This window comes from Pogoniulus pusillus, chromosome 26 (assembly GCF_015220805.1).
Source record: "Pogoniulus pusillus isolate bPogPus1 chromosome 26, bPogPus1.pri, whole genome shotgun sequence".
NCBI classification, from domain to species: Eukaryota; Metazoa; Chordata; class Aves; order Piciformes; family Lybiidae; genus Pogoniulus; species Pogoniulus pusillus.
Genome location: NC_087289.1, coordinates 11,166,878 through 11,179,153, shown reverse-complemented (window position 1 = coordinate 11,179,153; position 12,276 = coordinate 11,166,878). Strand labels below are relative to the sequence as shown.

The 12,276-nt window shown below is 48.9% G+C and overlaps 1 protein-coding gene across 4 annotated transcripts in view; it reads right to left on the bottom strand.

Moving 5' to 3' along the window:
* Positions 1 to 12,276, bottom strand: part of PLD1 (phospholipase D1) — an 83,127-nt gene that overhangs the window by 55,326 nt on the left and 15,525 nt on the right. For 3 of the 4 annotated variants that reach the window (XM_064164859.1, XM_064164861.1, XM_064164858.1), the window contains exons 2-6: positions 7,376 to 7,561; positions 6,170 to 6,297; positions 5,326 to 5,471; positions 4,049 to 4,157; positions 1,950 to 2,015 (exon numbers count right to left, since the gene is read on the bottom strand). In XM_064164859.1, the coding sequence (XP_064020929.1) occupies positions 1,950 to 2,015; positions 4,049 to 4,157; positions 5,326 to 5,471; positions 6,170 to 6,297; positions 7,376 to 7,529 (603 nt within the window). In that variant the 5' untranslated portion in view covers positions 7,530 to 7,561. Of the gene's footprint in view, positions 1 to 1,949; positions 2,016 to 4,048; positions 4,158 to 5,325; positions 5,472 to 6,169; positions 6,298 to 7,375; positions 7,562 to 12,276 lie in introns of those variants that run through there. The other variant, XM_064164862.1, reaches the window with a different exon arrangement.

The window sequence follows — 12,276 nt, the reverse complement described above, 5'->3', positions numbered from 1 at the left end:
GCTGCACTTAGTGGTGCCACCGCCATTAGCAGCAAAGTCCTCACTGAAGGCTTTTCTGCAGCCAAATCCAGCAAAAAGCCAACAATCAAGTGAGAATTTCTGTGCAAAGTGACATCTGGCTCTGGGGGCTGGGGACAGAAGGGTGATTCAGTGCAGGAGGAGGGCAGCACCCCACAGCTGCCTGGGCAAGGCGAGGACTGCCCATCTCACCCAGCCCCCAGCATGGCAGCCAGCCTCAAACCACAGCCCAGTCAAAGGCTCGCCTACGTTCTTACACGGGCAGAAAGTCTCCCAAACACTGGAAGGAAAAGCAGTGCCTGCCTAAGAGTGACAAGTTGGATCTGCAGTGTAAAATAGCTCTCCCCCGCCGTGCATATGCTACTGATCAAAAGTGCCAAGTGAGCCCAGCCTTGCCTCTGGAACAAAAGAGGACTATTTGCTGCACGCAGATTAGCACAGATCTTGACTGTGTTGCTCTTTAGAGCCTTGAAAAATAGATCTTACGAGGGAGCTGAGGATGGTTAGTTTGAAGAGGAGGTGGCTTAGGGAAGACCTCATTGCTCTCTACAGCTTCCTAAAAGGACTTGTGGAGAGGCTGCTGCTGGTCTCCTCACAGGTAATTAATGATAGAACAATAAGAAACTGCCTCAAGCTGCACCTGGCTAGGGTTGGACTGGTCATTAAGAAATATTTTTCCCCCAGCAAGAGCAGCAAGGCATTAGAATGGGCTGCCCAGGGAGGTGGTGGAGTCACGAAGCCTGGATGTGTTTAAAAGTGGTTTGGATGTGGTGCTTAAGGATATGGTTGAAGGGTAGACGTTGTAGAGTAGGGATAAACGGTTGGACTTGATGATCCTGAGGGGCTTTTCCAAGTGGAATGTTTCTGTGAGTCTGTGATTAAGCTCCAGAGCCCACCCCAAAAGCAGCACCCTGTGAGCAGCACAGTTCTTTCAGCCTGAGTCTGAAGATCCCTTACAAGCCAAAGCACAATGGCCTGCCCCAGCTGAGGGCTTTGCCCCATGTAACACTGGTGCTCAACACACAGAGGTCTGCATTAAGAGCACACAGCTTTCAGGTACAGCATCCACCTGACATCAGCCATAAGCTGCCCAACAACCCTACACAACTGAAATCATCGAATCATGGAATCATTTGGTGGGTAAAAGCCTTTAAGATCATCAAGACCAAGCATAAACCCAACACTACCAAATCTCCCACTAAACCACATCTCTCAGCACCCCATCTACATGCTTTTAAACACCTCCAGAGAGCTGGACTCTGTCACTTCCCTCAGCAGCCTGTGTCAGGGCTTGACAACCCTTCTGTGAACAAAATTTTCCCGATGTCCCACCTACACCTCTCTCCTGCTCCAACTTGAGGCCATTTCCTCCTGTCCCATCACTTGTTACTTAGGAGGAGAGACCAACCCCTACTTGGATCCAACCTCCTTCCACAAAGTTGTAGGTGAGCAAGGTGATGCCTCTTTAGCTTCCTTTTGCCCAGGCTAAATCTACTCCCCTCAGCCACTCTGCGTAATACTCATTCTCCAGAACCTTCACCAGATTTGTTGTCCTTTGGGCATGCTCCAGCAAGTCAATGTCCATCTTGAAGTGGGGGGCTCAAAACTGAACCCAGTATTTCAGGCACAGCCTCACCAGTGCCAAGTACAGGAGGAGAATCACTTCCTTAATGCTTCTGACTATGCTGCTGCTAATACAAGCCAGGACACTGGTGGCCTTATTGGCCACCTGGGCACACACTGGCTGGTATGCATCCAACTATCAACCCAATTCCTTGGGTTTCATCATATTATATCTATGCTGGAAAAACTGGCTAAGCCAAAATGTTTGCAAGATATTTCTCCTATAAGCTGCATGTCCTTCTTCAGTCAATCCAACACATGTAAAGCTGATACTCTTTAGGTATTTAAGCCAACTAACTTCTACTTACTGTTCCATGGTAGTTCCTGTACATGGGCATCTTTAGGATCTTTGTCAGGTAGTCTTCCAGCTGTTTCTACAGTCAGAACATTAAAACTTTAGTTAAGATGGAGAAATTCAAGGACCCCCTCCAATTCAACTGTCTGACATTAAGAAACAAGGGATTAGACACTTCTCAGTTTGAAAGGGTGAATAAATGTATTATTATGTGCTCATGGAAGATGATAGCTCAGCAACACAAACAGTTTGGTCACAAGTTGCTTACTGTTCACAGATCTGTGTTTGTACCTTCCACAGGCAGACCTGTACTTTGGCACAGTTGCTTTAGAGGTTGACTTCTTTGTCTGAGCCTAAGGTTCAGAACAATTTGAAATACAGAACCCAATCTCTGCCATTTCTGGCCCAGACAAAATTAGCTTCTTGGGAAATCACAGCCTCAGATGCACCTGAGAAAGCCTATTTAAGTGAAACACCTGGTCCATGGGGTGAGGAGCACAGTGGCCATGACACAACACCTGAAAGCCATGGAGAGGGCACTGGCCAAGCCAGTTAAGTACTTCCCAGACAAGGAAGGTAGAAGAGAAGAAATCATGACAGGAGACAATCTCTTCTCACCTACATGGTAACGAGGCAAAGAAGAGATTAAGTCCTTTGGGCATGAGAAGCTGAGCAGAGTTCTACAGGACACAAAGCAAACCAAAAAGAAGCAAATGTCTTCAGGATCTTTTTCCTTCTCAAGATCAACATCATGTCACTGAGCTATCCAGATGAGTACTGGAGGTAGATGTTCCAATGGTGAAAGTTGTGGGATCCCACAAGGAAACCAAGGAGGGAAAATATATAAAGAGATCTAGAAAAGTGTTTTTCTTTTTCTCTTTTAAACCAACATCTCTCTCCTGGAACTTCCTGCATAGCAGTGAAGCCATGCAGAGCAGGGAGGGTTATCTGCACTGCACAGCCTGGAGACACAACCTCATGGGACTTGAGGTTCTCGTGGCAGAAAGCCCAGGGAGGGAGTGAACAGCAGAAAGAGAATGATAAGCACATGAACAAACATGAGGGTTTACAGCCTTTTTTTTTTTCCCCCTTCAAGCAGCAAAGCGGCAATGAAGAGGTAGGAAGACATCCACCCTCTTCACAGGAGGGCCCATCTGTTAACATCTGATGAAGTTACACAGAACACGTGTGGCTCAGCTAAAATTACCCACTTCAGCATCAAGAGCCTGACTGTCATCTCCTCTTTCAGAGGGGGACAGGACTGAAATCTTTCAGATTTTGATGCCTTCATCATGCAACTTAACTCAGTGAACTGCTTCTTCTGTCTTTAAATCAGAGCAGGTGGGAGGAGGGGAATCACCACTCTTGGCACCATGGTTTTCCTCAAGTGCAGAAGAAGACTGCCCATATGAACCACAGATCTTCCTCTTTGCACAGAGAAGTTGGTGTTAAAGCTGGACTTGTCAATGTCTAAGTTCGTCAAGCAAATCACTTTAATGGTGATAATGTCATAGGACAGTTTGAGTTGGAAGGGACCTTGAAGACCATAGAATCAGTCAGGGTTGGAAGGGAACACAAGAATCATCTACTTCCAACCCCCCTGCCATGGGCAGGGATACCTCACAGGCTCAGGCTGCATAGAGCCTCATCCATCCTGGCCTTAAACACCCCCAAGGACGGGGCCTTTCACCATCTCACTGGGCAACCCATTCCAGAGTCTCACCACCCTCATGCTGAAGAACTTCTTCCTAACATCCAGTCTGAATTTGCTCATTTCTAGCTTTGTTCCATTCCCCCAAGTCCTGTCACTACCTGACATCCTAAAAAGTCCCTCCCTAACTTTCTTGTAGGCCCCCTTAAGATACTGAAAGGCCACAATAAGGTCATTTCGGAGCCTTCTGCTCTCTAGACTCCCTCCCAACATCTCTCCTCATAGGGTAGGTGCTCCAGCCCTCTCCCTAATCTAATTCAAACTCCTCTGCCGTGGGCAGGGACAACTTTCATTAGACCAGTTTGAAGGGTTTTGCAGGCAACCTGTCTGGCCCCTCTGCACCTGAAATACTCCCCCTCCCAAGCACCCCTGTGGCCCCACACAGCCAGCTGGGCACTTACCCTCCTGCTGGAGAAGTGCTCCTCTCGCACTGTGCTCTCCGCAGTGTGCGGCAGGCTCGGCATCTGCCTCGGCTCTCCTCTTTTGATGGATTGTCTTCTCACAGTGTGACTGGAGACAAAGCCAAACCTTGGTGTCAAGTCAAAGTGCTGCAAGCATGCATATGTGCCTTGAAACATAACACTTCTTCTGCAATGTCTTCATTTTTCCTATCCAAGTTCTTAAAAACTGAGATAGCTGGGCAGGAAAGCATAAAAACCACCAAGCATGGGCTCATGTGAGAAAGCAGTGTGCTCCAACTGGCTTATAGACAGCAATGTAATCCAAGTGTTGGAGCTTGAGCTTTCAGTGTTCCCTTTCGCCCTTAAAAATCACAGAATGGTTTGGAAGGGATCTTCATGCATCATCCAATTCAACCCTGCAGCAGCAGTGAGCAAGGACACCAAGCAGAGCAGGCTGCTCAAAGCACCACACAACCTGGCCTGGAATGTTTTCAGGAATGAGGCATCTGCCACCTCTCTGGGTCAGTGCTTCACCACCCTCAGTGCACAAAATGCCTTCCTTAGATCTAGTCTAAAACTCCCCTCTTGATTTTAAGCCATCACCCCTTGTCCTGTTCTAACAGTCCCTGCTAAAAGCTCCACCTTTCTTACGGACCACGCCAAGTACTGGAAGGCTGCAATAAGGGTTCCTGAGAGTCTTCTCCTATCTGAACAGCCCCAATAACCCCCTTACAAGCCTAAACCCTTGTTTTAGGGCATTATGCTCCCCTAGCCCTTAATCTCTTCTAATTTCACCTTTTCTCCATATCACCACCCCATAATTTCTCAGTCTTAGGAGGTTCTTACTGACCTTCACCACTTCTCTTCCCCCTTACACTTCAAGCCATTCTCAGTGCCAAGGCCAGCCCGGGCAGGGCTCACAACCCATGCCAGGAGCCCCTGTTCCTTCCACATCCAGGCCACACTAGCAGAAAGCCACAGCCCACCAACACTTTTCATTAATATAAACCTTCCCCACATTCAAGGCAAACTCAGCTCAAAAGCTGCTTTCTGCATCAGCAGGGAGAAGCTTCCACCACTTCAATTATAGCTGCTGAATACACAGAGAGTAAATATTTTTGTTATAGCTGCTCAGCATTTGTAGAAATGAAAATATTTTGCTCTCTCCTCCTTTCAACGAAGTAGACTAGATGGCTGAAGCCAAACTGCTGTGTTTTCACAAGAGAACAGATCACATCTCCCCAAAGCCCACCGCGTCCACAGAGCTCCACACTCACCTCCTGGTAGGGATAGGGATGCGCACAAAGGCTTTGTACCTCAGCAGCTCCCTGTGAAATTCCTGGAAGTGCTTGAACTTCCTTTTCACCTGCCAGGTGAACTCTCCATGGGTCAGCTCGATGGTGTAAACATTGGGGCTTGGTACCTGCAGAGAGAACACCACACAAGGGATTTGAACCAAGTAATTTTTCTGCAGCTGCTCATGAAAGAGCCTACACTTGACTTAAGGATCACCTAAATGATGGAGTGGAACATCTTCCTTAGAAGGAGAGCCTGAGGGAGCTGGGGCTCTGCAGTTTGCAGAGGAGAAGATTGAGGAGTGACCACATTCATGTTTATAAATATGTAAAGGTCAGTGCCAGGAGGATAGAGCCAGGCTCTGCTGGGTGATGCCCAATGACAGGACAAGGGGCAATGGGTGGAAGCTGAGGCATAGGAAGCTTCATTTAAACATGAGAAGGATTTTTCTCCCTGTGAGGGTAACAGAGCACTGGAACAGGCTGCCCAGGGGGGTTGTGGATTATCCCTCTCTGGAGATAATCAAAACCTGCCTGGATGTATTCCTGTGTGATCTGGTCTAGGTGATACTGCTCTGGCAGGGTGGTTGGACTGGATGAGTTTTTGAGGTCCCTTCCAGCCCCTGACATTCTGTGACCATTCTGTCTCCTTGCTCTGCTTGAGGAGGTTTTATAAGCAGGCACATTACCTTCTCTGAAGCACTTCCCGAGACAAGACATTCCTGCTTCCTCAGCCCACAAACATGCACACACAAAATTAACCCAGAAATGGCATTTCAATACAGTTCAATATGGAGACAAAAAGAAATTTCTGGCAAGTTCTAACCTTCTTGGTGGAAGTAAAGCGCTCAACTTCCAACACGCGCACTCGAACAGGACATCCCGCGAGGTACGTCTGCGCGCCCGGCTCCTTGAACCCATGGGTGTGATAGATGGCAGAGAAGGGGATGCACACTGGAAGGACCACAAACCCCATTAGAGCTCCACAGCCTTGGAACCATCAACAAGGCCATGAACACCAGGAGGCAGTTACAATACTTGGCACTTGGTGCCAGGGTGTAGTGAATTGGAAGTGTTAGTGATAGGTTGGACTTGACAATCTCGAAGGTCTTTTCCAACCTGGTTAATTCTGGGATACTTTAATATAGAAGGATTTAGACAGCAGCACTAACTCCACTAAAAGAGATCAGGTTTTATTTGAGAGAGAGTGTAAAGACAAGTTTTCACAGAGATGTGACTTAGAGAGTTCAAATGCCAAGAGTCATGCCTCCTGGCTCTAAATCAGGGCCAGTGGCTGGGCTAAGCTTGATAGAGCCACTGATGTTGTAGTTGATCTGTTGGAAGGCAGCGAAGGGGAAAAGGATTTGGAGGTCCTAGTTGTTGGGAGGTTGACCATGAGCCAGCAATGTGCTCTTGTGGCCAGGAGGGACAATGCCATTCTGGGGCATTAGAAGGGCAGTGGCTAGGAAGTCGAGAGAGGTTCTCCTGCCCCTCTGCTCTGTCCTGGTGAGGACATATCTGGAGCACTGTGTTCAGTTCTGGGTCCCTCAGTTCAAGAGGGACATGGAACTGTTTGAGACAGTCCGGCACAGAGCCACAAAGATGATTAAGGGAATGAAACATCTCTCTTACAAGCAGCTGTGCTGCTGGGAGGAGACTGAGAGGTGACCTCATCAGTGTTTATAAAGATGTAAAAGATGAGTGCCAGGAGGATGGAGACAGGCCCTGCTCTGTGGTGCCAGATGATAGGCCTGAGGCACAGCAAGTTTCATTTAAACATGAGGTGGATTTTTTTCCTTGTGAGGGTGACAGAACACTGGAACAGGCTGCCCAGGGCAGTTGTGGAGTCTCCCTCTCTGGAGACATTCAAAACCTGCCTGGATATGTTCCTGTGTGATCTGGTCTAGGTGATCCTGCTCTGGCAGAGGGGTTGGGCTGGATGAGCTTTTGAGGTCCCTTCCAGTCCCTCTCTATGGTAGAGATTAGCAGTTACTAAATCTAGGAAGGACATGGGGTGAGAACATCAACATACCTGTGCCTTTTGGGTCATTTAGCACCTCTGAGTCAACCTCCTCTCCTTCAAAGTGGAGCTCCCTGGTGTCCAGGCTCTCAATGATGTTGTTCATGTCTGTAGCAATCTTCTTCAGCGTCGATGTAGCTGCATGGCTTTCAGCTCTCAGTGACATCTCAGGCACCTACACTCTGGAGCCACAGGGCACTAGGGAAGAGAAAGGAGCAGGGCTGTCATCACCTCTTTCACAACACCTTAACACAACATAGTTAAGAGAAACCGCTGGCAGCATGTAGACCAAACATCACCCCGGGTCCCTTATCCACATTCATTTCAGCTCTCCTCAAGATACCCAAATCACCCAGTGCTGCAGCTACAGAAAGCCACTGCCCAAAGCGGTGGAACAGCACATGCAGCTTCAGGATACAAGAGGAAATGTCTCCTGATGCTGGGGACCAAAGGACTCATATTCTGGTTGTACCTGAAAATAGAAAATTAACATAAGGTTTCCTTTTCCAGCTTAAAAGGCCAGCAGGTGGCTAGCTGTGGCTTAGGAGTCCTTTCACATATGGATCTCATAGGAAAATAAGGAAGCTTCTGCAGCAACCTGCCTGATCATCTCAGCTAGCTCTGTAATAAGGATTGTGCACCAGAACAAGCACAGACTGTTAATGCCAGGCCAAATCCTGGACTTAGGTCACAGGATGCTGCACTTCCCAGGTTGGGCTGCAGCAAGGAAAAACCCACTCAGAAGATCAGCAGGTGTTGAAGTGTTACTCCTTTGTGCCAATGATATAAAATCCTGGCATTACTAACAGTCCCTCTATTTCTTACACAGCTACCTACAGTATCTGCATGCCTTGTGCTCTCTCAGCTCAAAGGTTACAGCCTCAAAGAATCAACCAGGTTAGAAGAGCCCTCCAAGCTCATCCAGTCCAACCTAGCACCCAGCCCTGTCCAATCAACTAGACCATGGCACTAAGTGCCTCATCCAGGCTTTTCTTGAACACCTCCAGGGATGACAACTCCACCACCTCCCCAGGCAGCCCATTCCAATGGCAAACCACTCTCTGAAGGCTCCTAACCAGGGAGCAAAGCAGGGTTGTGGGCACACCAAAGCCTGTGGAATGCCTGGGAACAAAACTGGTGGGTGCCACAGCTGGCCCTTGCATCCACCCCTCCAACAGTCCCCCAAGCAGCTTGCACGGCTGCAGGGGACCTGCTCAGGGTTACCTTCAGAATGAGTGCAGTGGTGGCAGGAAGGCTGTTGCTTACTCTGGGCACTGAGCCAGTGGCACTTGGAGATGTTTGGGCACTGATGACTACAACACTTCCCACCTTTATCTCCACCCATGCTAAGAGCCTGAGTCAGCCAAAAACGGGGAAGGAAGCAGCACACACAAAAAAATACAGAAAACAAAGAGCCAATAAACCCAACCAACAGAAAAACAGAACAGCAGGGGAAAAAAAGAAATCAGGATGTGAGCATGAGCTTTCAACTACTCATCAATACTTCAAAGCTTCCTCTTCCTCCTTCCCCAGGCTCTACAACTCAGCCTAGGGCCACAGAGCCAGCTGCTGGTCCCTACACCAAGCCAAGGTGCAACTCCTAAGCACCTCCGTGATACAAAACACAAAAGCCCCTTCAATCCTTGCTCTGCAACGCATCTTGCAGCCTGACAGCTACACCTGAAGCTATATGGATGGGACAAAGTGGCCACACTTGACAGAAACCAATACAAGGATGCCCATTTCACAGAATTGTCAGGGCTGGAAGTGACCTCAAGGCTCACCTGGTTCCAATCCCCCTGATGCAGGCAGGGACACCTACTAGACCAGGTTTATACTCATGAAAGCTTTTACCTGCCGTGGAAGAATGATTTTCTTTAAAAAAGACCAAAGTGTGACATTTCTGGGGTTAAATTCTGCAAAGAACACTGTGCAGCTATGCTGTGGAGCTCACTCAAGGATCTGGCTATGCCAAAATGTGGCAGTAACTTCACATTTTAATAATTCATGTGTTTGGCTACTTGTAAAAGAACATTCCTTATTATTGTTTCCTCTTGAAGCCAGCACATCACTGTATTACTACATAAGGCTGCTATCATGTAAGCCCCAAAACATGTCAAAATCTGCTGCCTTCAGAGAAAGAAAGAAATTTATCTGCACACAGACATGAATCCAGAAAAACTGGGCTAGTGTCTTCTCTCATACCAAAGCAAAGGCAGAATCAGCAGCTTCATCTTGGGTGTGAGCTCCAAGCATGTTGAGGACAGCTCTGCCACCTTCCACTGGTGGCTGGGAATGCCACCCTCACACAGAATGCTATAGGACCAGGCTGGGGTTTCCTAGGCTGGCATGTCAGGAGATCTGGACAGACTGGAGAGCTGGGCACAGAGGAATCAAATGAGGTTCAACAAGGACAAATACAGAGTCCTGCACTTGGAAAGGAACAATAAATTGCACCAGTACAGGTTGTGAGGTGATCTGTTGGAGAAGGACCTGGGAGTGCTGGTGGATAACATCCATGGGGCAGCAATGTGCCCTTGTGGCCAAGAGGGCCAATGTGATCCTGGGGTGTATCAAGAAGAGTGTGTCCAGCAGATCAAGGGAGGCTCTCCTCCCCCTCTGTGACCTGAGCTAGATTGTATGGTCCTGCTCTGGCAGGGGAGGTGAGACTTGATGATCTCTTTGTGTCCCTTCCAACCCCTGACATCCTGTGATCCTGTGAATGATTCCAACACAAACTCACACTTGTATACTCCTGGGTACCTCACTCCCCTCATCTGGGAAAGGCAACTGGCATTCACCCTTGTAGATGAGCATACACTGAACCATGGCACAATGAAGTCACTGATGTCACTCGTAGCTCTACCCAGTTTGCACAGCCTCCCTGCAGCAGGAATGCAGCACCAGTGCTGCCCCACACCACCTGACAGAAAGCCAGACCTTGCCAGTAGAAGCTTCATATCTGCCTACTGCTAGCAGCACACCAGAGGGGACTTCACTCTCAGCATACCATAGAGTTTTGTTTCTTTCTAGCAGTGAAGTCACTCCACCAGCCACAGCTTGGCTTCAGATGTTTGATTTTCTCCCTAGAAAGCAGGCTTACATAAACAGAATTCCCTGGAGGAAGGCCACACCATCAGGCTTTTCCCAACAGCCCTGAGGGGTGGCAGGGGGGAGTTCAGAGGTGCCCCCACAAAATCCTCTTTTGTTTTCCACTCCACACTTCAAGCAAAGTATTTTTTGGGTCCATCTCTATCTGGAAATAAGGCAGTATCTTGCTTTGTATTTCTTCTGTTGTATTCACAATCAGAAAGAGAACAGCTTGGGGTTTTGTTTGTTTGGTTTGTTCTTTTCAGGCTGAAGAGATGCTCCATGGAAACTTGATGCACTTTCTAGAAGAAGAGGTTTGCACAGTCCAAGAACACAAGCCCACACACTTTCACATAGAATTAGTCAGGGTTGGAAGGGAACACAAGGATCACCTAGTTCCAAGCTCCCTGCCAGGGGCAGGGACACCTCACATAGATCAGGCTGTCTAAAGCCTCATCCAGCCCAGCCTTAAACACCTCCAGGGATGAGGCTTCCACCTGGGCAACTCATCCAAGGGTCTCACCACCCTCATGCTGAAGATCATCTCTCTAACATCCAGTCTGAATCGACCCAACTGCCCTCCTCTCCAGACTGAACAGCCCCAACTGCCTCAGTCTGTCATCACAGGAGGTGCTCCAGCGCTCTGATCATCCTCATGGCCCTCCCCTGGACACCTTCCAGCACACCCACACCCCTCCTATAACAGAGGCTCCAGAACTGGATGCAGTACTCCAGGTAGGGTCTCAGCAGTGCTGTGCCAGCAAGTCACCCTTGAAGGAAACCAGCAGACAAACAGCACAGGCTGGAGGAAGAGCCCACGGACAGGAGCCAAGATGGCAAGGATGTGCATCCTCCTCCTCCCCCCACGTGGTGCCAGGTACAGCCAGGCTCCTTTCGGCACAGCAATCGATGCGGGCAGTTAATGGCTGAGCAATTAACCACTGCCGGCAAAGACTTGCCGAGGAGCGCAGCAGGGCTGCACAACTCAGGGGGTTCTCACTGGTTTGTTGCTTTTTAAAACTCAAGCTATTGTCACAGCTGGCACAGACAAGTTCTCAGCTGGCCTCAGCAGCAAGATTCCTCCGTGTCAAAATCGGAGCCAGGCTCCAGAGGAAGAAAACCTGACTTGTGCTCTTGGCCCCAGCAGAAGCCCCACGGAGCCGGGCAGCAGCTGAGCGTCCCAGCAGAGCAAAGGGCACAGGGTAAAACCAGTTCAGGCAGGCAGGGCAGCACCTAGGTCAGGTGGAAATTCATCTCATCCCTCTGAAAGCTTCTGCAGAACGCGTTATAAAGCTCTGCCTCCTAAGAGCTCCTTAACCTCTGCCAGTTTTCAAGCAGACACTCTGCATCCCCACAGGCAGGCTGAGGAATGCACCCGGGTTAATCTGCAACAGCCTGGGTGCAAACCTGTGCCAAGCACAGCTCCCTGTGATTCAGCAGCAAAAAAGGGCTGCATCAAGAAGGCCCTGTCTATCCAGTGCCACTTGCTGCTTGCTCTAATGATCGACTAGAAACAGGCTTTGAGAACTTGCTGCTACTGTCAGCTTCGGGGGCTGCCTTTACATGAAGGGCAGAACTCAAACGATACTGACAGACTGCAGGAGGGTGGAAATAAGAGCACATTTATGAGCAACAAATAGCATTTTGGTTTTCAGCTGCTGCCATCCAGGACAGAAAACAAACAGCAGTTTGTTAAAGACAAGCAAAACCAGAAGACAGTGAGACTGGAGTTTCAGTGGGTTAAGAACCAGCAAACCAAAGGCAGGAATCATGCCAAAATCCACAACCAGGGCTACAGTCTGCAAGCCAAAAAGGAAGAGAGG